The sequence below is a fragment of the Miniopterus schreibersii genome (genome assembly GCF_964146895.1).
Source record: "Miniopterus schreibersii genome assembly, chromosome: 3".
In the NCBI taxonomy this organism is placed as follows: Eukaryota; Metazoa; Chordata; class Mammalia; order Chiroptera; family Miniopteridae; genus Miniopterus; species Miniopterus schreibersii.
This window is the reverse complement of record NC_138103.1, coordinates 103,911,760-103,935,044: the sequence shown is the minus strand read 5'-3', so window position 1 is coordinate 103,935,044 and position 23,285 is coordinate 103,911,760. Positions and strand designations below refer to the sequence as shown.

Below are 23,285 nucleotides of genomic sequence, written 5' to 3'. Positions count from 1 at the left end.
CAGCGGTTGAGCATCAACCTGTCGTCCAAGAGATCCAGGTTCGACTCCCAGTCAGGGCACAGGCCTAGGTTGCAGGTTCGATCCCCAGCAGGGGGTGTGCAGGAGGCGGCTGATCAATGACTCTCTCATCATTGATATTTCTATCTCCCTCTCCCTTCCTCTCTCTGAAATCAATAAAAACATATTTAAAAAAAAATCCACACACAACTTTTAATAAAAAACAACTACTGAGGAAATGAAAATGCTTGTATTTAAGACGCTTTAAAGCATTCCTGAATCATATGCACACTTATCCCTTCCTTATCACCAAACTCTGTTAACAAAAGATTTTTGGCTTTTGGCTAAAGGATAGAAATGTAAAGGATCTAAAGTTTAACCTTGATAAACTTGTGTTATTAGCTCAGGTGTAAGTTCATGAGCATTTAGAACTGAAAAATCTCAAAGACTGCATGAACCAAAATCACTTTAGATAAACAATTAAAGGTAACATTATTTCAATATCTGAATTACTTTACTTACCCATCGAAAATCTTTCCCATCAAATTTTCGGGCATTTGTAAATAAAACTGTTCTAGCTGGCATGTTAATTCCCATAGCAAAAGTCTCCGTCGCAAACAACGCCTAAATAAATGAATAATTATACAGTTATCCATCAAAAGGGAAGAAGACAAACACTTTACTTCATCAACTCAACAGAATGCTGTCCATCTGTTAGAAAATGAAGAGCCCCGCAGGCAACAAAACTGAGTAACATAGTGGTATAATCACGTTTGTTTAAAAACAAAGCATGTTTTACTTGCACATGGGCTCGTGGAAATTTCTAGGACATGAGAGGAATGACAGTCTTTCATTTTTTACTTTATGCACAACTGTTCTATTTGAGTTTTACAACAGACTAGCATCACACTTTTAAGAAAAGAGTCTTTAAAATGGGCCATAACAAAATATACAGTCTAGAAGGGAACATCAACAGGGCCTGAACAAGACCCAGGTAGTATAAACAGTGACCAATTCTTCATCTAAAACACCTCAAGTATGTTCTTTAAAATGAATAGATTTCTTTCCAATACTCTACTTAGTGCTGAGATTCTCATGATAAATTTCTGATTTTTAAAATAATGTGAGTCACATACAGGCTTATGACTACATTCTGAAGTTGTAACTGATTTTTAACATCCCATTTCTGGATACAGACATCAACATAATTTTAAACATTAAATTAGACTGGTTTAAATCAAAACTTGTTGTGTAAGTCTACCTGCAATTCTCCTGTATTCTCTAAACAAGTCTTTTAAATTTGTACAGAAAAGGGTACACCTACAGAATCAACTCCAGGTCTGATAATTCAATAGCATCTCTTACAAAATCTCCCACTGCACCCAATCGTGTTACTATTTCGTATTTTAAGAAAGTATTCAAATGATTTTTTTACCTAAACCCAAAATTTATGAAGTGCAAGTACCCTCCTCCTCCCCATTTTGAAAGTTCATGTTCCACCACTTTGCTTTTACAAAAGACCTACACTAGGAGCTGTTTTGCTAACTAAAAGAAATCCAAAGAGGGTTTTCGCTTTTACCAAAAAAGGTGAAAAGCAAAAACCATGTTCAGCATCTGTTCTGCAGCAGAGTGGCTCTGCCAAGCTCCTTTCCTGGGAATCACACTCAGCACCTCAGCATCAAGCCCTAGTTCTGAGCTGTGTCTGGGAGCACGTGTGCCATATCTTGACTGACTCTGTGCACCCATTAGCATGATGTGTCCTAAGGAGTCAGAAAAGCCTAAGAGCTTGTAAGAGTGTTACACTCAGTATAAAACTAGATGTAATTAAGCATTTTGATGGCGATGAACAAAATAGACACTGTGAGTGTGTTGATTTTTGGGTCTGGGAAAGAGCAATAATTTTCCATGTAAGTAAATATAAATGCTTTTTTGATTTCTGCCATTTCAGATTATGAAAGGCTTCAGATAGCAGGGGAAACCTGTATAACACTAAGGATAAAAGTCAAGTGCATTACCTTAGCCACGCACATTACCTAGTTAAATCAACAACGAAACAATACAAAGCTGTCTGTAAACAGTGCTCTCCAAAATTTTCAAACTGTTCACATAATTCTAGGGCATAACAAATAAAAATGAAACCATACCTTTATCAATCCTTCAGAAAAGAGAATTTCTATAGTTTCCTTCAAAATAGGAAGTAAACCACCATGGTGGATCCCAATCCCACGCTTCAGAAGAGGAAGTACGTGTTCAACCTGTGGTTGAAATGATGTTTATTTTACAATATGAGGAAAAAGGAAATTTAAAATGTTAAAACTAACCAAATTAAGGAAAATGGGTAATCAAGGAAGAATGCTGTTTAAAGAAACGCTATATAATCTTTTCAGAATAAAAGCAAAAACCAAACCCATATTCCCAGACTAAACCCAAAACACAGAATAACCCTATCCCAGCTTCCTTTATGAAGCTTGTGAAAAAGTCTGAAAGACATGTTTTAAATAAACTTTATAAATGCTTTGCTGCCTCATTCAAATGATCCAGCATCACTTTATAGCCTCCAAAAAAATTAAAAACTTATGAGGAAAAAGTGTCTGCACAAAAACTTAAATACTGGCCAACTCAAACCAAAAAGAAAGTAACTTACTATAAAAATGTTTAACATATACTTCATCTAAAGATAAATAAAGTATGGAAGGGGTCACTCTTATCAACACTGCATCAGAATGTCACTTGCTGTCCACTGCACTATCAGAAGTGTGCTGGGTTACAAACGTATCAGGACAGGCCTGGCCCTTCTATACTAACAATTAGCTGGAAAGGAAACCTACAGAAAACTTTCTAAGTTAAATACTATTTTAAATACCAATATGCTGGCCCTGGCTCAGCTGGACAGCACACTGTCCCCACACCCCAAGGATGCGGGTTGGATCCCAGGTCAGGGCACATACGAGAATCAACCAATGATGCATACATAAGTGGAACAAGAAATCAATGTTTCTCTCTTTCTTTCCCTTCATCTCTCTCTAAAAAAAGATCAATAAATTATAAATAAATACCAATATGCTATCAGTTTTACCATAAATCCCTTATAAATCAAAGTAATCACGTGTAAGCAGACAATGACCTCCCAACTTTTCAAAACATGACTCTTTCACATGTTAGGCTGGACTAAGGAAGCAGTTCTCAGATGTGGATGCACATCGGCATCTCCTGGGGAGCCTCTGAAACAGCCTAATGGCCAGGACACAGCACCAGACCAATTACATCAAATCTCTGGGAGTGACAGGCAGGCACCAGCCATTTCAGAACCCCCCAGGCAATTCTAATAGTCCAAGAAAAAGACCACGAGGTTAAAGCAAAGGAGACATTGAATTCCACCTAAACACAGGACACTGTGAGAGCCTTCAGAGGAGTTCCTCAGGCAGTAAACCTCTCCTCTTGTCACCTTTGCAGAAGTTTAGAATGTAAGTCAAGATACCACTTCAGTGCATGACACAATGCATTCACTGCAGGGGCAGATGGTGCAATACAGGAACAAAGCCAAGAAACACAGTGAGTGAACAGGTGCTTTCTCTCCACGGCCGTCGCCTCCGCTCTCCAGCACAAACCTGAGGGAGCTTCTTGTCGTCATCCGACAGGCAGTCGATGGCGTTACTGAACACTTCTTCTACCATCTTCTTCTCCTCACCTGAGAGACCCAGAGGCACATGAGCAAACCCGGAGCCAGGGATACTCCAGATACTCAGAGGTTAACAGTCAATGAAGGGTGAAAGTAAACAGTCAGCACTGAAGATTCTCAGAAGGGAAAATAGATTAAAATGACTATAATTATTTAATAAAATTCACTACCTTTCAAAACATATCTAACAGACTTAATCCATGAGTAAAAGTACTTCCTCATAATAACAGTGACTGACTACATTAACCGCTCTATGTGCAATACTTAAGTCTAACAATCACGTCCCAGGGACTATCACTTTCCACTACTGAGGGAAGCAAGGCTTAGAGCTGACAGCACTGCTGTCAGCTGTCAGGGCAACAGTCCAGGGCCTGTGCTTTTCCCCATTACACTGCCTTCTCATCCAGTCTATTAAAACACAGGTAGTCAGTAAACGTCGGCTGAACTCATCAACATTAACACTGCAACACTGAGTAGATTCAGCACTGGGAGTTATAAGAAAACATCTCTAAGCAGTAAATCTCTCAACAACAACAACAAAAATACAGTAAGTTCTCACTTAACAGAGTCGATAGGTTCTGTGCTATACTTTAAGTGAAATGATGTATAATGAAATGAGACCACCTTTACCACAGGCTAATTGATAGAAATAAGACAAGTTCCTCCAGCATCACATCAAAGGTGGAATAAAGTGTTATTTGAGGACCTGCTGGTATTGGCTTAAAGAGATTATCTTCACAAGGCTGTGGGACTATCTAGCTGTGACTTCAGGTGAGTTACACGTACAGTTCTTATTACTTTGCTAGAAGTTCTTACTTTATTCAAAACCTAGGTTAGGTAAAGGGTAGCTCTTCCTGGTTCAGGGTTCTAGAAGAATGAAGCACAGTACTCTCCATACAGGAGGAGGCCTGAATAGGAGAGCAACCCCCGCGCAATGAGACAGAGAACCACACTAACTGAGGAGCTGTGGCAGTGAAGGGTGAGACATGGTTCTAATGCTCCTCAGTGGGGTTCTTGGGACTGTACTGAGCAATGTACCTACATCTCCCAATAAAAGACAGAAAGGAAAGAAATGATAAATCAAGACCCTTTTAAAGCCTTTACAAATGTGATAAGTACCTGCTACTGTAACTATAAGTGAACTGTAGACCCTCGCAAAACACAAGACGTAACATCTTATCAGGAACACATTTACACCCATATTTAAATAACACTGAAACCACACTGAAAGCAACAGTACCTGTGTTGAAATCCAATTTGGTCATTTGAAGTGCATAGGCCTCGCAATCTTTCTTACTGAAACTGAAAATAATTACAGGTTGGAAATTTCTTTCCATAATCATCTTCACAATCTTGAACACATTTGATGGTCCTGCAAAGAGTATATAAAACCAAACCCCAAAATTAACTCAAGATGTATCACAGACCTAAATATAAAAGCTAACACTATAAAGCTCTTTAAAAATATACAAGAGTAAATCTTCATGAATTGGGGTTATGCAAGGCATTCTTGGATCTGATACCAAAAGCACAAGCAACAAACAAAAATAAAAGTTGGATTTCATCAAAATTAAAAACTTTCATAATTTAATAGACACCAATAAAGCGAAAAGACAATCCTTACCCACAGAATGGGAAAAAGTATTTGTAAATCACATAGCTGATATAAGGGTTTAGGATCCAGTATAAAGGATTCTTACAACTCAACAAAAAGACAATGTAATTTTAAAATAGGTAAAGAATTTGAACAGGTATTTCTTCAAAGAAGACACATATGGCCAATAAGCACATGAAAATATCCTCAACCATCCTGGCTAAAATGGAAGTGTGAATCAAAACCACATCGATAGCCCAGTTGGTGTGGCTCAGCAGATGACAGTCGACCTAGGATCCAGGAGATTGCAGTTCGATTCCCGGTCAGGGCACATGCCCGGGTTGCGGGCCTGATCCCCAGTCGGGGGCGTGCAGGAGGCAGCCAATCGATGACTCTCTCATCACTGATGTTTCTATCTCTCTCTCCCCCTCTCCCTTCCTCTCTGAAGTCAATGAAGACATATTTAATAATAAAAAAAAACAAAAAAAAACAAAAAACCCACATCAATACGCCACTGTATACCACTGGGATGACAATAAACAGACTGAAGTGGTGGCACAGATGCAGAGAAATGGAAACCTCATGCCCTGCCCTTTTGATGGGAGTGTAAATGGTGCAGCCACTTTGATGCTATAAGTGAAAGAAGCCAACTACAAAAGACCACACATATTGTGATTCCATTTATATGCAATGTCCAGGAAAAAATTACCTAAGGATGAGGGTAGGAAGAGGCTGGGGGAAAATGAGGAATGATTGCTAAAGGGTATGGGTTTCTTTTTGAGCTGATGGAAATGTTCTGGAACATTTTAGTTGTATAACTTTGTGAATATACTGAAACCCACTGAACTGTACAATTAAAAATGGTGACAATTATGGTATATAAATCATATCTCAATTTAAAAAAATGACTGTTGTGATGGTTGCATAATTCTGTGAATATACTAATAACCACTGAATTGGACAATTTAATGGGTGAATTGTATAGTATGTGAATTATATCTCAAACCTTCATTCATTCAATTTTGTCATATATTATCTATATCTTACATAGCTTTCTGAGGGAAAAAGTTAAATGAAAAAGCACACACACATACACAAAATATATAATTAGGAAATACAATTTACATGTAAAATTCTCTCAAAAGAAAGTTCCAAATTACCTTTTGTTCCTCCTTTCCGACCCTTCTGATCTCCTTTTGCCAAGTCACCCGCATCTCGAAGGACTTGCATTGCCGTGTTAAAGTTATCTTCTCTGAAGTCACCCTGGGATCAAGCAGTTTTCCATGTACCTTCACTAATACTTAATCATAATCCAAACGTTTTCACACATCAAAGCAAAACTTCCCCAAATAAGGATAACTGAGTAATTAATAATTATAACAAAGGGCAAGAGAGCAGTTAAAAAATGTGTGCTAAGAGGTCATAAAAGAATAAAGTGGATTAACTAGGGAGGCAAAATGTAAGACACCTGAAACATGTCCAGACTTCCCCCTCTCTAAGCATCTAAAAAGTACTGGAAATGGAGGGAGATCTACTTCATGCACAAGAGAAAAGTCTTAGATAAAATCTTTGAAAACACACACAGCAGCAACTCTGGACTGCAGAACTATTTAAGGAAGAAGCAGTCTCTACACTTCTCTCCAACAAGACCCACCACCCTCCGCTCCCTACATTTTCATCCACCACGAGGTGCAGGCCGTCTCCGCCCGCAGGGAAAATGTAGTGCTGCAATGGAGTAGGCCGGTAATCTGTGTAAATTACGTGGCAAGGCTGCAAAGAGAAGGAAATACTACAATTAAACGTGTCATAGTTTATCTCTTCAGTAATAACACTGTGTATCTACCTAAAAGACCCTGGGGAAATGAAACGTTTAAATGTGGCATTTCAAAAAGAAAAAAGAAAAATCTATAAAAATCACTTTAAAACAAGGCAAGAAAAAAATGAAGAAAAATTAGGTCTATCAAATTATATAACCATCTGTTCAGTTTTACCCATTTCCTACTCAGGGCCAAATACATGATTTCAGCTTCGATAATGACCTTGGATCCACACCCTAGACCTGTGCTGCCATCATCAGAGATGCCTGTTCCTAGAGAGCTGGTGACACAGGATGCTCCCTGAAGTGTCACGGGAGCTTTGGAAGCCCTAGCAGAGCAGCAGGAAGACCGTGCTCCTCCAGAACACCCACTGGGTTTCTATCCTACAGAAGCAACCTGAGTGCCGCAAAATGAAAGCAGAGCCTAAAAACAGTTAAAAACGATTTTGTACCCAGCTGGTGTGTCTCAGTGGTTGAGCACCGACCTATGATCCAGGAGATCGCAGTTGGATTCCTGGTCAGGGCACACGCCCGGGATGTGGGCTCGATCCCCAGTGGGGGGAGTACAGGAGGCTGCCAATCAATGACTCTCTCATCATTGATGCTTCTACCTCTCTCTCTCCCTCTTCCTCTCTGAAATCAATAAGACATATTTTTTAAAAAAATGAATTTGTGAGGACACTGTTGTGAAGTAAAATAAGGGCAGGAAAAAGAAATCAAGAGTAAGTTTATTACACAGGGCAAATGCTTGCTATAAGGTTCTATTCTGTGCTCAGTCTGGACTAGAAAAGCCAACAGGAAACAGTAACAAAAAGTCTGTGTTCACATGAGAAAAATCACACCTCAGGACACGCTCAGCTTGGAGGAACTTGTGTCCTTGGGGCTCACTATATAACAAAATTTCCAAATCTGCAGATCATCAGGATCAACTTGGAAGCTTTTAAAAGTTGGAGCTTCCAAGATCCTATTCCCGGGGATTTTGATATACTGGATTTGAGATGGGACTCAGAAATCCACACTTGTAAAAAGCTAAGTTGGTTCACTTTGATAAACTCACTTGATCTGAGAAGTAGTTTCTTTATTTAGGCAGCATTAGGAACAAAGTATAGGACACAGTAAGGCCGGCTTGTAACATTTTAAATACTGAGGACATCAAAAGAAAGAAAGAAAATACCTGCTTATGTAAATGGCAAATCCATTCAGCAAACTGTCGGGCATTTGGAATAGTAGCCGAAAGAAAGACATAGTGGACATTATCTGGAAGCAAAATAATAGTTTCTTCCCATACCACACCACGCTCTGAAAAAAGCAAACACACCCTGCATTTCAGTGTCACTTTACTGACAAGTAATCTAGTTATCTTCTCTTAAGCTCAATAGGAGAAATGCAGACCACTTTTCACAGGGTATTTTCAGCCACAGATCCTTCCCGAAAACTACTTTAGTCTGTGCCATGATTTATCTAGCAGGCAGCAGACTAAACCACTATAAACAATGTATTCTGAGGTAAGAGCCTGCAAAGCGCAGCTGCAGACTGAAGCCTAACAAGAGTCCCACAGCAAAGGAAACAGCATCTCCATCTCACTTTGAGAAGCAAAAGTTAATGGCTGTTAGAAAGTTACAGCAACAAATCTCAAAAAACCACCATTACCATACCCTAAAGCATCTTGCAGCCAAATTACCCTCATAATCTCCAGAGATGAAAGACATATATGAGGGACAGTAAAATTCTAAGTTGCTTTTTATTAAAATGGGAAAAAGCCAGAAAAATCTGTTTGAGAGTTTCCCCCTAAAATAAACAGATCAACACAGGATTCATGACTTTAAAACCAAAACAACTTTGGTCAGAACTTAATTCTATGGATTTGTAAAGGGTGAAATGTTCAAACGGTACATGATTTTTTAAATTGTATCATTTCCAATATAAGTACACTTAAATCAGTGCTTAAGTTTAAATAGTAACTGAGTTTAGGTGTGTACATATTAAACATTTAACTTTTTAAAAAATATATATCTTTATTGATTTCAGAGAGAGGAAAGGAAAGGGAGAAACATCAATGATGAGAGAGTCACTGATCGGATGCCTCCTGCACGCCCCCCACTGGGGATCCAGCCCGAAACCTGGGCATGTGCCCTGCCCAGGAACAGAACTGAGATTTCCTGGATAATACACAGGTCGATGCTCAACCGCTGAGCCACACCGGCCGGGCTAAACATTTAACTTTTAAATGTGTTTGTTAACATTAGCCCTCGCAGTTCCATCCAAAATTCCAAGTATACTTCCTTTTCCATTACAGTGGTCTAACAGTTCAAGCAAAGAGACGTTTATAATTGTTTCCTTTTGATCATTTTTATTTCATAATCCCAATTTTTCACCGTAAACACGCATTTCTTAGTTTAAAAAAAACAAATGGAAACCTAAAAGAATAATAAAAATCAAGGAAGTTAATCTTCTGGCTAGAAGAGTTTCTTTAAAAGTAATGAGAGCTCTCTAACGCAAACTAGTTTTAATTCCATTTGTTTCATTTGAATTTGCATTTGCTTACTTAGAAAAAGTTACTATCTAAAAAGCTGTAGCTGAATGAGGTCCCATTGGCAATAATACACTATGTTGTCCAAAAATTTAGTTTACTAGACCTCTTGCCACATGAAATATCAAAACAAATTTTTTTTTTTAGTTTTTAGTTTTATCAGTTTACAATAGTGGATACAGATGAACAGCCAGATGAAGTACATGAGGCAAGGTATGCGGGACAGGGCGTGGAGTTTTCATGCCTTCTGCCCTCATGTTCACAAACTCAGAAGTTTTTCCAAGCAGAACTCCTAATGCCATCTTAAGGAAAATACATGGCATACACATCTCAACAACACAGCAGAACATACCTGAATCTCTCATGTAATGAATTTCATCAAATATGACCCAAGCAACCTCTCGCATCACTTCAGAACCTCTGTACAGCATACTTCTCAAAATCTAAAGAAAAAAATAGACGATTTAGCAGAATTTTGACATAAAAAGCTGTTCTAAAAAGAAATTTTGGAAATTCTTTTTTAATAGAAACAAACTAATTTTAGGGGGTTACACATATTTTAAATCTATTTCATAAGTGATACAAATTTCTTCTCATAAAACCAAAATAAATGACTTTTCAACACTCAGTACTCAGATACAATCCATGAAGAGAATTAGTACCACCTCTATCTCCACATATCCCAAATATGAAGCCACTTCCTGATATGTATTATTTATCCCAAGATATACACGTCCTAGGATATGAGTAAATTATCTTCTATCCAACACATTAGATTTCATACTGTTTACCCATTTTTTTCTGCCTCATCTCACAATATGGATACTTTCTAGTAACAATTATCCTCATTTCTGAGTTAAAAAAAGATGTCCATAAATGGCAGAAAGTTTTGAAAGTGGAAAATAAGATTGACTGTGGGCACCAAAGTGAAAGTGAGGAATGCTTCTGGCTGACTCTGCAGAGCAGAAGTTAATTTCTGCTCTATTGTACCTTGCAGGATGCAAGAATTTAAGTATGTATAAAGGCACTTAGATAGCTAATTATGTCCAAAACCTAAGATGTTGTGTATATATATGCAAAACTTAACTGTGATTACGGGAGAAACTAAGCATAATTGGGCATCTTTTAAAAAGTCAGTTATCTACCTACTTGTGTCAACATTCAGTTGCAGAAGGAAAAAACCACATAAAGAAGATCTACTAATATGAAACTAGGTATTCAAATCTTTGAAATTATGCATACAAAAAAACCATGAAAGTATTTTTACATCACTGACAATAAGCCTTTAAAAACACCTGGTCAAGAAAAAAAAAATTATAGCTATATTACAAACAGGTAATAAATATTAATTAACTTACAACTACATTAATACAATTAGAAAATTTTAAGGTAAGTTTTATCCCTTTCAAGTAAATCTACTCAGAAGGTATTATATTTTACTTCATAGACCAAGTGATAAAACATTAGGTATTCTAATTGGATACTTCAATTAAATTAAAAAGGAAAAACTGGATGAGGCATCACATAAATTACCTCTGTGGTCATAACAAGACAGGATGCCGTAGGGTTAATAGTAACATCTCCCGTCATCAGACCAACATCTTGAAATTCCTCATACATTTCACGGTACTTCTGGTTGCTCAGAGCCTTAATTGGGCTGGTAAATATTACACGCTGCTTCTCCCTTAAGGCCAGCGCAATGGCATACCTGAAAATGTGAAAGCAAACAAAAATCAAGTACTTATAAAACCTTTTCTTTAAAGTATGTGATTATGTACACCAGGAACTAATATAATAATGTATGTCAACTGTAACTGAAAATTTAAAAACATTAAAAATACCCCCAAAAAAGTATATGATTTAAAAAATTCTATTAACATGTAAGTTATGTCTGAATTTTCCATTAGTTATCCATAATAAACTCTGCCAAACATTAATCTTATTGTATTTGCTATGGACAAACTGTTATAATGGTAATGATGATAAGCCTAAAGTGTACTGATCTAAATAAATAAGCAAATTTTAATTTTAACTCTGGTGTTAGAGTTTATGTAACTTAATTACTAATACCAATGGATTACTAATGGTTACCCTATTTCTTGTGAGAAAAATACCTCCGGTCCTATAAATGAGCCTCCAGAAGATTAGAGCTTCTGCCTGTCAGTTTACACATATACAGAGTATAAACAATTAGAAAACACTGGAAAATGAAGTTTTTTCTTTTGAATTTCACAAGTAAGTTAATCCATATACAGTCCTTTCTCACATGTAAGAGTTATCAAATCAGTCCTTGATTGGAAATCATGGTGGGTTCTAACTGTGAAAAAGCTCTTCCACAGCTACCAATAGAATGAAATATAGTTTGTTTTCTAAATTCAACTGAATTTAAGTATTTAAATATAGACCATGAAATCAGAACTAAGCCAGCACTGTGGTAGATCCTCCTGTTACAGTTCTGCCCATAACAGACTGATGACCTATTTGGGGAAATAAAAATAATATCTACCGCAACCATCACCCCAAATAGTGAAATAAACAATTAAAAATCAAATATGAATTGCAAGAAAAAAGAATATAGAGATGCTACAATATGTTATCTAAAATATCCACTTTAAAAAAAATAAAATGTAAAAAGAAACAAGAAAGTGTGATCTATACTTAGGCAAAAAAGCAGTCATGAGAAACTGATCCTGAGTGAGCCCAGGCGCTGGACTTAGTATAAAAAGACCTCAATGCAGCTATCAGAAACATGCCCCCAAAACATAAGAAAACCATATTCTAAGAATTAAAGGAAACAGGACAATGATTCAACAGATAGATAATCTCAACAGAGAAACCGAAATATAACAGCATAACCACGTGAAAATTCTACAGATGAGAAGTAAAATAACTGGGTATCTACCCAAGAGAAATGAGAACACATCCACACTAAGACTGGTACATGAAGGTTTTTACATAAGTATTATTCATAATAGTAAAAAAACACACAATTTAAATGGCTATCAACTCAATGAACAAAACGTCACATATCCATAAAATGTCACAGCATTTACCAATAAAAAGAAATGAACTCATGATACATGCAACATGAATGAACCTCAAAAACATTATGCTAAGTGGGGGAAAAAGCAGACACAGAAGACTCCATATTACACGATTTCATTTACATAAAATTTCTAGAAAAGGCAAAACTTATACAGACAGAAAGCTGATTGGTGCTTCCTAGGGTTGGATGGCGGTATGGAGTGGGTCTGAATACAAACACAGAGAGAACTGTGTAGATGAAAGTCTAAAACTGGTGAGGGCTGCACAGCTGCACAAATTTATTAAAACTCACTGAACCATACACTTACAATGGGGGGGGTTAGCGGTATATAAATTATACAACAATAAAGCTCTTTCAAAAGCTTTACGTGGAATAAAAAACCAGCAGCACCAGGAAAACTACTCAATTACACACAGACAATCTGGGACCAACATGGATCAAAGGCCTAATACAAAAGCTAAAACGACAGGACTCTCAGAAGAAAATAGAGAGACTCACTTCAGATGTAAGGACACACAGACTGAAAGTGAAGGGATGGGAAAAGCTACTCCTTGCAAATGGAAACCAAAACAAATACATAAGTAAAGCTCGGTGGCAACACTTAAATCACGACGAAAGGGACCGGAAACAAAGACTGTGACAAGACTTGAAGAGCATTACATAACGATCCAGGGTCACCCAACAAGACCTAACGTGTGAAATGTTCATCATGTCACCAACACAGGAGCGCCTAAATACACACAGCAGATATTAACAGACCTAAAATGCCACATAAGAAGAAAGCTACTCACTCGGCACATACAGTTTTCCCCGCTGATGTATGTGCAGACACCAACACAGACTGATTATTATCAACACACTGGATAGCTTCTCTTTGAAAAGCATCAAGGATGAACGGGTATTCCTGTAAAAAGTACACACAGATTAATATCCACATCAAAATTCTAGCCACATCAGAGCACACTTAAAATCTACAGACGTTATCCCCAGCAGCATCCTGGGAGATTTCTTTATGATTCTACTTAGGAAATATACCACCCACTAGAGAAAATTAAAAAGAGTGAAAATATCTTTAGATGGCATAGAATTTAATTCTGCTGTGTAATCTTTCAATTATGATCATACGCTTACATATACATCATATTAATGATAACAAATCATTACTTTCATCAGGAACATGCACTTTGCAATGTATTTCCCATATATTACTAATCTTCACAACAACCCTAACTAGGTATCATTTTCTTCCGCAGATGGAAACTGAGGCTCTGGAGAGTGACATCTCCTACTAAGCTCTCTTACCAGAGGCAGCATGATACACCCATTAGACTTTAAGGCTGACTCCACCACACTGCCTTTAGAGAAGATGACGTGGAAGATGTGTACCAATCATTTAAGGTCTATCAGAACTTCAAAATCCATCCTAATACAAGCATTAAAGTTTAGGTTTTATTAGCAGCTTATTAAACATGTAAAACCATGTGCAAAACTTACTGTACACATGCATTTTTTTCTAGAGAAAGATTGGTAATTTTCAGGAGATGCTTTAAAAAAACTGAGAATCATTAACTTGTTAAAATCTCATCACATGATGCTTGGTTCTCAGCATGTCTGTTTACTGACTCAGTTCTCACTGTACTTTATTTCAGGTAGCTTCTTCTTGGTATATTTACACTGGGAAGCATAAAAATCTCATTTGAAAGAATTTATCTTTAAGATTTTTTAGGAGAGACTCACAAAGCTGTATTGCCCAAAGTACAGACCTTTGCAGCTTTTCCAACTCGAGGTTTAAGTGGTAAATAATCTTCATCTGCAGGAAGCGCAACCTGATGTAAAAAAAACAACCACCAACTTACTGTTTAAGAATGGATGCATCCAGCACTTCATAGGCAATGATAGCTTGAAAACTAAAAGTGATGAGCCAGCGTCTGATAGTCCTTGACACTGAAACTAAGTGAATGCCTCTAAGATCAAGTCAAAACGCTGAGGCTGCAACACGCAAAGAGCCCCCGCTAGCGTTCAGTCTAACGATCAAGGAGAAGCTTCTAACCTGTGTTTATCTGCATTTTCCACATTTAATGTACTGCCTGACATTGATGAATGTTCAAAAAAGCTGACTGGACGTAAAAAGGGGTGTCACCATACGAACGAGAACTATGTGGAGTAAAATGATGCTCCCATTTCCTGGAACAGGAAATTAATTATCCTCCAGTGAAGATTAAGATCTGGAGAGCAGCGCAATTACATCTACATTCCCAAGACTTAAACCAGTTAGTGTATAAATAATCCATGGGGTGGGGGGTGGGGGCAAAGTAAGGTACACGCAGAAATTATAATTTCTAAGACCAAAACTTCAATAAGCAAGTGTAAGATGAGATTTGTTGTCTTAGAACAGGAGACTAAGAAACAGTAAAGGGAAATGGAATGATTAAGTGTTTGTGCAGAGCAAGCGTCCTCAGCCCAAAAGACGCAGCGTCTTGTCCTCTGAGTGGATAGGACAGAGGCAGACAGGCCTGGTGAAGGAGGTTATAATCAGAGGGCACCGCACTTGATATCCTCAAGCCTCATGAAGTAAAAGGCAAAGTGACCAGCTAAAAAAGAGAGCAGGTGACAGAACAGAGGGCTTGAGGATAATTGTGAAGGTTGACAGAAAGAGCTCTTGAACTCTTGGAGAGCAAAATTTGTATGTGTTTGGTTTTTACCATGTTCGTAAGACCAGAGCATCAAACGGGGTCTAACGTAGCGCTGAGTGAATGGTCAAATGGATATCACACCTACCAAACTAGGTGCTATTCCAAAGGCAAACAAGAAACTTTAGTAGAAAAACAGACATTTTTAAAAACAAGGTGTTAAATCTTTATCAAAAGCCATTGTGTTAATTTGGAATTATTTTGTTTACTCAACAGACCCTGAATAAGTCCCCAACTGCCTGGAGTGGAGGAGAGACTATCCCAGTGAGGTGACCACTGCCTAACTGCTGCCGGACCTGCCACAGATCACGGTCAGAACAGAGACTGCTTCCTAAACCCCCCCCCCCAGACTGGTCAGCTCTCCCTTCTGCCCCACAGCATTCGGGTTTGTGCTGGTTACCAGAACAGGCCCTTGCCCTGCCCCCAAGCAAGCATATGAGGTATTTTTCCCCTCATCTGAGGCAACTGAGGCCCTAGTACTCATCCATCCTGTCCTGTCCTAAAAAACCTGTCACACTGTACTGAGGATGTCCGTGTCCTCTCGCTGCACCCACAACACGCCAGGTGTATAAGTTCCCTTAACAAACTCATAATGGAAGGCTGCAGCTCTCAGCCCTTTCCTGTTCTCTCAGCCCCAAGAAATCTTATTTCATACCTATAATAACAACTTAAAAGGTTTACTGCAAAGAAAGAAGGCTTAATAGAAAGAGTGTTTCAGTTTCCTTGTATCCTCATGTTTGTGAACTCGCACTTCCACAGGGTTACGACAAGCCATCAGTGACCACCACCTCATGGGAGAACAATGAAACTGCAACAGGTGTCACCAGAGCAAGACAGAAGAGCTTGTGGCCTGCAAGTGGCCCTGTTACTTGACACTCAGGAGAATGGGACTGACAAGCACTGAACACCTACTCAGTGCTGGGGGCCTTTCCTAATTTTCTTACATAATCCAACAACCACCCCATGAGATAAATTCCATTATCCCAAATGTATGAAATAAAAAACCAATGACAAAGATAAATAAGAAATTTACCTAAAACTGTAGTTCAAAAACGTACTGTACCAAGGTCTGAGCTCAGGCTGAATACAAAGCCCAGCTCCTCCACTAGACTATGCCCACTCTACAGAAACCTCTTACTGCTTCCAAAGCCTTCAAGGGCAAACTGCTTGCTGACCATCACGCTAGAGAGCTCTAGACAAAACCCCATTCATAAAACCAGCCTATTGGGCACTGTGCTTACCTCATGCGTACACCCTTCAACAGTTTCCACGGACTGCACCTTCACTCTGGGCATCAAGTCTGCCAAACTAAAAAAAAATGTTAGAGTTACATTAGAATAAATGATTAGGTAGTAAGCTCCCACTGGCACTGGAAAACAATATTCCAAACTGGAAAAAGTTTGGCTATTCAGAATATTCAAAAATTTCACATTATTCAAATATATGCTGAGAATTCAAAATAACCAGTTAACAGCTTTTACTACAAATACAGAACAAACAGTCTCCAAGTGGATTACCAAAGAATTGTCTTAGTTTCAGCAACTATTTTGAATAAAAAATGCCTCTATGAAGCACTGTCACTACTTTGGATGTAAAGCTGGTTATAAAAACCATCATATGATAGAAAGTACAGAATAAACTAGTCTAACACAGATGTTGCAGTCATTTATAGAAGTGGTTCCTATTCTCATCAAAATCCTAAGTTAAACTCACACAGGTTTTATAGGCTCTGAAAAGACATGACTGTGGATAAACTGAAGAAAAACAGACACATTTCTGCTCTAGGTTCATCTCATTCACTGTACTTCTGATTTTTACTTTAAACCAATAATCATGCTTTGGATAAAACCCAAGAGTTACTACAACAAACAACAATTTTAAATTGCCAATATTATTTTTTAACCTATTCTACTAGCTTGAGTAAACAGTGTACCTTAAATACTTTGGTCACACATCTACCACCACAGCTATTTTTGCTAACTACATTAACAGCCAACTAGTTACAAAAATCATAAAGAGCAAGTTCCTCATGGTAGTGCCAAGCTAGAATGTGGCGTACAGGAGGGAGACACAAAGCCACAAAGACCATCAAAAGGGAACAAGTGAATTCCTTAAGAAGCTGTCATCAACTTCTAGAGTCCCAGCTTTCAAACTCAGAGCAACAGCAGCTGCCGCAGCCACAGATGTCTACAGTCTCCCTCGCTGAGAGAAGTCTTCATTCACAGCCATGCTCCCACTACACCCGACAGTGAGAACCTCACTCCTCCTAAGGTCCCTGCTCACTTACTCCTTCTGCTGGGTCAGTTTTATTCTTCCTTTTTTATTCCACTTTTTTGGGGGCATTACTGAATAAAGGAAACATATCATTTCTTCTTTTTTAAAAAAACAGGGTTCAACACTCTTTCTCAATATTGGACTCTAAAGTATTAAAACATCTTTTCTATATTGTCTTCCATTTCCCCAAACTTAAGTAAATGTTCTCATATGCTTTTATAACTATATAAAGAATATCTTCATTTCTCTGACTCAGCACGTACTTTCATAAAGTAACACAGAAGCAATTTTCAAAACTTCATTTAGCTACCCAATTTACAAGTTACTAACATTTACCACAATGGAAATACTACCTTAAGTCTTCAGTTATTGACTCTTCTACCCTGGGCTTCTTTCCAAAAATGGGTTCATCTGTGCCCTCGAAATCTGCATCTCTCTTGTTGTTTCCAGCACTAGTGGACTCGGATTGTAAGTTGCCATCAGAACGTTTCCTGAGAAGTACACAGTTTAAAATGAATTCTGCAGTATTAGTTCTGTTAAGAGTGACTCTGTAAAATATTATTCCACATATAATATACACCATTAACAGAAAAATTCATGTAGACAGATGTTACAAATCAGAACTGGCTAAAGCTCAGAATAGCCCAACTTTAATTGACAAAACTGAACACTACTCCTTTTGCATTTTAAATTTATTTGGAAGTTCTGTTTTTAAAATATTTCACAACTCACATTAACATAACTGTTAACATAATGCTCTTAAAAATTGTAAATTAAAACAGCGTTAGACATTCACATGAGCACACTCAATAAACAATACTTTCTCTAACGGTATATTACTATCTGGGAGAATTTCTGTGTATGTGTGTGGCTGGATTCACTGGTCAAGCTAGTGACAATAAATGGTGCTTGGTGGACTGGGTATCCACAGGGAAATTCAATCTGACCCCTACCCTCATTATACACAAAAACCAATTCCATGTGGATTTTAGATCTAATTGTGAAAGGCAGCAACAACAAAGCCTCTAGAAGATAAAAGAAAAAATTACATGCATGTTCTGTTAAACAGGACATGAAATTACTGATCACAGAGTTTGATAAATTGGACTGTATTAAAGCTAAGAATTTCTGTTAATCCAAAGGCGCCACTGAGAGTAAAGGGGTAAGACGACCAGTGGGAGAAGATACCTGCCTGAAACACAGAGAACTGACAAAAGGCACACATCTCAAAGACCGGAGGCAGGGACTACAAATTTTAAAAAGACAACACCTCCCCCCAAAATAAGCAAAAGATATGAACAGGCACTTTTAAAAAGATACCCAGCCTGGCCAGTTTGGCTCAGGGTTAGAGTGTCAGCCTGCAGACTGAAGGCCCCCGGGGTTCAATCCTGGCCAAGGGCACATAACTCAGGTGCAGGCTCAACCCCCAGCCCTGGATGGTGCGCAAGCGAGAGGCAAACAACCCAAGTGTCTCTCACAAGATGTTTTCGTCTCTCCCCCCACCTCCCCATTTCTCTGAAAAGCAATGGAAAAAATATCTCAGGTGAGGATTAAAAAAAATAAAAGAATAAAAATGGAAAGGATACCCAAATGGCCCACTGGCTCATGAAAGGAGATCCAAGCCATTCCTTACCAGGAACACGTAAACTGAAGTAGACTTAGTAGACTATATTCTAGCTCAGTGGCTCTCAAGTTTTTGATCTCGGAATCCTTTCCTAGTCTTAAAAATTACTGAGTATTCCAAAGAATTTGTTTAGTTTTATCTGTTGATATTTACCATATTAAATAGTAAAGCTGAAAAAATTTTAACTACCTACTTATTAATTCATTTAAAAATGGCTTTCATCCTTGCCCCAGCCTTGTTTCTGCCCTCCCCTTGAGCTCTGACCTTTCATTACATCTGCCTGAAAATACACTCACGCCAAGGGCACATGTGTGCACGTCTGTGCCTATCTTCTCCGCACCTCACTCTATGCTGTCGTAAATGATGTAGCAGTGAATAGCCTTGTACACGAGTGTCTGTTCTTTAGTTTAAATTGTTTTCACCATTTTACCTTTGGGATAGGTTCCTAAAAGTAGAATTACTAGGTCAAAGGGTATGTGACTTGGCTAGGTGTTGTCAAATTCCTCTCCAGAAGAGATATGTGCCATTTTGTGTTTTCAACAGTGTGGTAGAAAGAATGATGTGCCCCCACCCCACCCTGACCCCCATGATGTCCATGTCCCAGTTCTAGTACAATGATCACAATTAAGGAATTAACATTGTCATTACTATTATCTAACCTACAGACTTATTCAGATATTGCCAACTGCTTTAATGCCCTTTATAGAAAAGGATTCTGCATATGGTCCCATAATTTGGTGGTCATGTCTAGAAATAAAATTTACAAATGTTCTCAATAAATCAAAATCCTACTCTTAAAGAGGAAGCTTTTTATCTATGACATTTTATTTCCTGCTGTTCTGTAGAGCTCAGGTGTGTCAAGTCCCACATGTGACACACACCAGGTATGAGAGAAATGACTGGAGGCCTAAAAGTCTAACATACAGTATTAAAAAATATTTTCTTTCTGAAAGAAAATGTCCTATACACTTAGGTTTTAAGTTTCTCAAAGGTATAGGAACTAAGTTTCTTTGTTTTATAGTCATCACCAGCTCCTAGATTTTAATTACAAGTTTTTTATGCCAACTTGAAGAGTTCTCATTGGTAGGAGTACAAAAAATAATAAATAATGGAAACAATTCAAGTATCCATGAAAAGATAAAGGTATAAACAAATATGGTGTGTCCATAAAACAGAATACTACTCAGCAATAAAAAGAAACAAGTTGTTGATACAGGCAACATGACTGAACCTCAAAAGCATCATGGTTGAGTAGAAGAAGCCAGGCAAAGTAGGAATACACACTATAGTATCCCATTTAAATCAAGTTCCAGAGAATGCAAGCTTTTCTACAGCGCCCCAGGCCTCAGAAGCTGCCTGGAGGCCGGGTTCAAGAGGGAGGCATTTCAATGGGGCCTGCGGAACTCTGGGGGGCGATGGAAGCGTTTGCTTTCTCGACTGTGGTGATGAGTTAGTGTACTTGAGTTATACCCCCATAAAGGTTTTAGAAAGTTTTAAAAACAAGTGCAAAGGAGAAAAACACATCAAATATAAAAATTCTACCACTTCATCAAGAAACTGAGCACATCAGACACCCATGCTGGTCAACACGGGAAGCTCCTGAGGACACAACTCACTTCTCTTGAAACTGACAGAGAAAGGATCAAGCATCGGCCCTGCCTTTCCTCTGGGAACTGCACTTCAAGGCAAACAGCTGACCGGGAATGTTCCTTTTTTTATAGACGGATTCCAGGTAACAAATGCAGAAAAAGTGATAAAAAGAAAAACCAGCCCGGCCGGGCTTGGTTCAGCGGTTGAGCGTCGACCTAGGATCCAGGCGATCGGGGTTCAATTCCCAGTCAGGGCACATGCCCGGGTTGTGGGCTAGCCGATCAGTGATTCCCATCATTGATGTTTCTATCTCTGTCTCTCCCTCTCCTTTCCTCTCTCTGAAATCAATAAAGATGTATTTAAAAAAAGAAAAACCACCATTTTGCAACCACCAGTGAGAAAATGGAATTAGGCAATCATCACAGGTGCGACAGTCATTATGAGGCTGATGGGGACCCGCTGGCACTCGGCTCACTGTTCAACCTCAGAAGCGCGAACAGCAGGTGCAGCTCGTGATGTAACACAACAGGAAGTGAGCGCACAGCACCACGCAGCCTTCTCATCTAAAACACCTGAACCTGAGTGTGATCAAGTCTCTGCGTCAACGCTGTCCTGTATGGGACATGCGTAATCCCAGCTACACCTCTAATTCTAAATTCCTAGTAACTATATTAGCGAAGTTTAATTATTGGGGTATTTCACACTTTTTTAGGTCTTCAAAATCCCTGTGTATTGTGCAGTCGCGGCACATCTCAATTTTGTCTGGCTGCAGCTACGGATGGGTAGCACCCGTCACATCAGACGGCGCAGCTCTAGACAGAGGACAGTGCACAGCGGTTCCTAAGGATGGAGTCAGATGACAGCATAGGGAAGCACAGCTGGCATGTGGTTTCTTCTCTCACCAGCTTCTCCAAAAGATTTCAGTGGCATATGGAAAACTGAGGGAGGCTGTTACACAATAAAAGACCGACTCCATGAGAGAGGAAGAGTATTTTCTACTTGTCTCACTCTTACTAATGGGACACCTGACACTAGTGACTGTTCCACTCGCCCCTAACCTCTGCCTAACGGGCCTGTCCGGCCCAAAGCGGCACCAATTCAAACCACCTCCAGACGAACACCCCTGAACACCGTTAACCTGCCCCACGGGCTGTCTGTGCCTAATCTGTGTGCTCTCTCCCTGGCTACACCCAGCACAATTCTGCACCCCGTGGGCTCTCTTTCCTGGCTACACCAGGCACAATTCTGCACCCCGGGGGCTCTCTGCGCCAGTCTACGAACATGGTTGGGACCAGCAACTCTTCAAAATTTCCTTAGTGAACTCAACAATAGCCAACTTTTGAAAAGTGACACCGTGAGGTGCTTTACAGTCATGTAATGGTCGCAAGAGCCCCGGTGATGGGCACTACCATCTTCTTAAGCGCTCGGAAACCCTGAATTCCTCTCCCGTCCCGCGGTGCTCGTTCCCCTTTCCTTCCAAGCCCGCCGGGTCGGCTTTGCCAAGCTCCTCGGCCCCGCGCTCAACGGGTCCCGCGTTCCGAGTCCTAGAGGCTCCCCGCAGGCCCAGCGCCGGTGCTGCACAGGCCGAGGCCCGGCCCCGCCCGCGCGCAGACCCACCTGTCCATGCCCACCTGCCCGCGCCCCGCGCCCACCTGCCCACGGGCCCCCGCCCCGCGCCCACCTGCGCACGGGCCCCCGCCCCGCGCCCACCCGCCCGCGCCCACCTGCCCACGGGCCCCCGCCCCGCGCTCACCTGCCCACCGGCCCCCGCCCCGCGCCCACCTGCCCACGGGCCCCCGCCCCGCGCCCACCTGCCCACGGGCCCCCGCCCCGCGCCCACACCCGGAGCGGGGCCGCCACGCGGGTCCCGGGGCCGGAGCCCACCGCGCCTGCGCACACGGGGACGCGGGCCCGCACGCTAACCGGAGCCTCCCCCTCAACACTGTGCTCAAACGCCCCGCACCTCCCCCCGCCACGCAATGGACACCCCACTTTCTCGGGCTCTTTAAAAGACTATTTTCCTTCAGCACTGAGGAAGCTGAAAAAAAAAAGCACGTTGGCAGCTCCCTTACCCGGCCTTTTCCGCGGGCCCCGGAGGCCCCTTCCATTTCCCCTTCTCCTTGTCTTTCCTGGCTCCGGGCGCCGCGGCGGCGTCCTCCTCGAACACGCTGAAGAGCTCATCCCCGAAGGCGTCCGCCATCTTCCGGGGCAGCTGGCGGCTCGCTCCTACCCAGGGTGCGCCGCGCCCGCTAGGGCGGTGACACGCCGAGGCCCCGACGGTGGCCCGTGGGAGGCAAAAGTAGTCGAATCGCACAGCCTCCGAGAATCCTCCCCGACTGCTTTCCCTACTCCCACCTTTCCTTCCTTTCCCACCTTTGGGACCTTGTCTTGCTTTCCGACCACTAGCGGGTGGGCAGCGCGGGGGCTACAGCGGGAGCGCGGCGA

General features: G+C 40.3%; 1 protein-coding gene across 2 annotated transcripts in view; it reads right to left on the bottom strand.

Annotated features, from left to right (window-relative positions):
• MTREX (Mtr4 exosome RNA helicase) overlaps positions 1–23,255 on the bottom strand; it is a 55,743-nt gene extending 32,488 nt beyond the window's left edge. Inside the window, exons 1-14 of one of the 2 annotated variants that reach the window (XM_081132892.1) lie at positions 22,913–23,255; positions 17,980–18,117; positions 16,594–16,660; positions 14,426–14,488; positions 13,454–13,566; positions 11,150–11,324; positions 9,969–10,059; positions 8,261–8,385; positions 6,942–7,040; positions 6,431–6,533; positions 4,917–5,048; positions 3,606–3,685; positions 2,142–2,252; positions 520–621 (exon numbers count right to left, since the gene is read on the bottom strand). In XM_081132892.1, coding sequence (XP_080989018.1) covers positions 520–621; positions 2,142–2,252; positions 3,606–3,685; positions 4,917–5,048; positions 6,431–6,533; positions 6,942–7,040; positions 8,261–8,385; positions 9,969–10,059; positions 11,150–11,324; positions 13,454–13,566; positions 14,426–14,488; positions 16,594–16,660; positions 17,980–18,117; positions 22,913–23,040 — 1,527 coding nt within the window. In that variant the 5' untranslated portion in view covers positions 23,041–23,255. The remainder of the gene's footprint in view (positions 1–519; positions 622–2,141; positions 2,253–3,605; positions 3,686–4,916; positions 5,049–6,430; positions 6,534–6,941; positions 7,041–8,260; positions 8,386–9,968; positions 10,060–11,149; positions 11,325–13,453; positions 13,567–14,425; positions 14,489–16,593; positions 16,661–17,979; positions 18,118–22,912) is intronic. The other variant, XM_081132891.1, reaches the window with a different exon arrangement.
• Between the last annotated feature and the right edge of the window lie 30 nt (positions 23,256–23,285).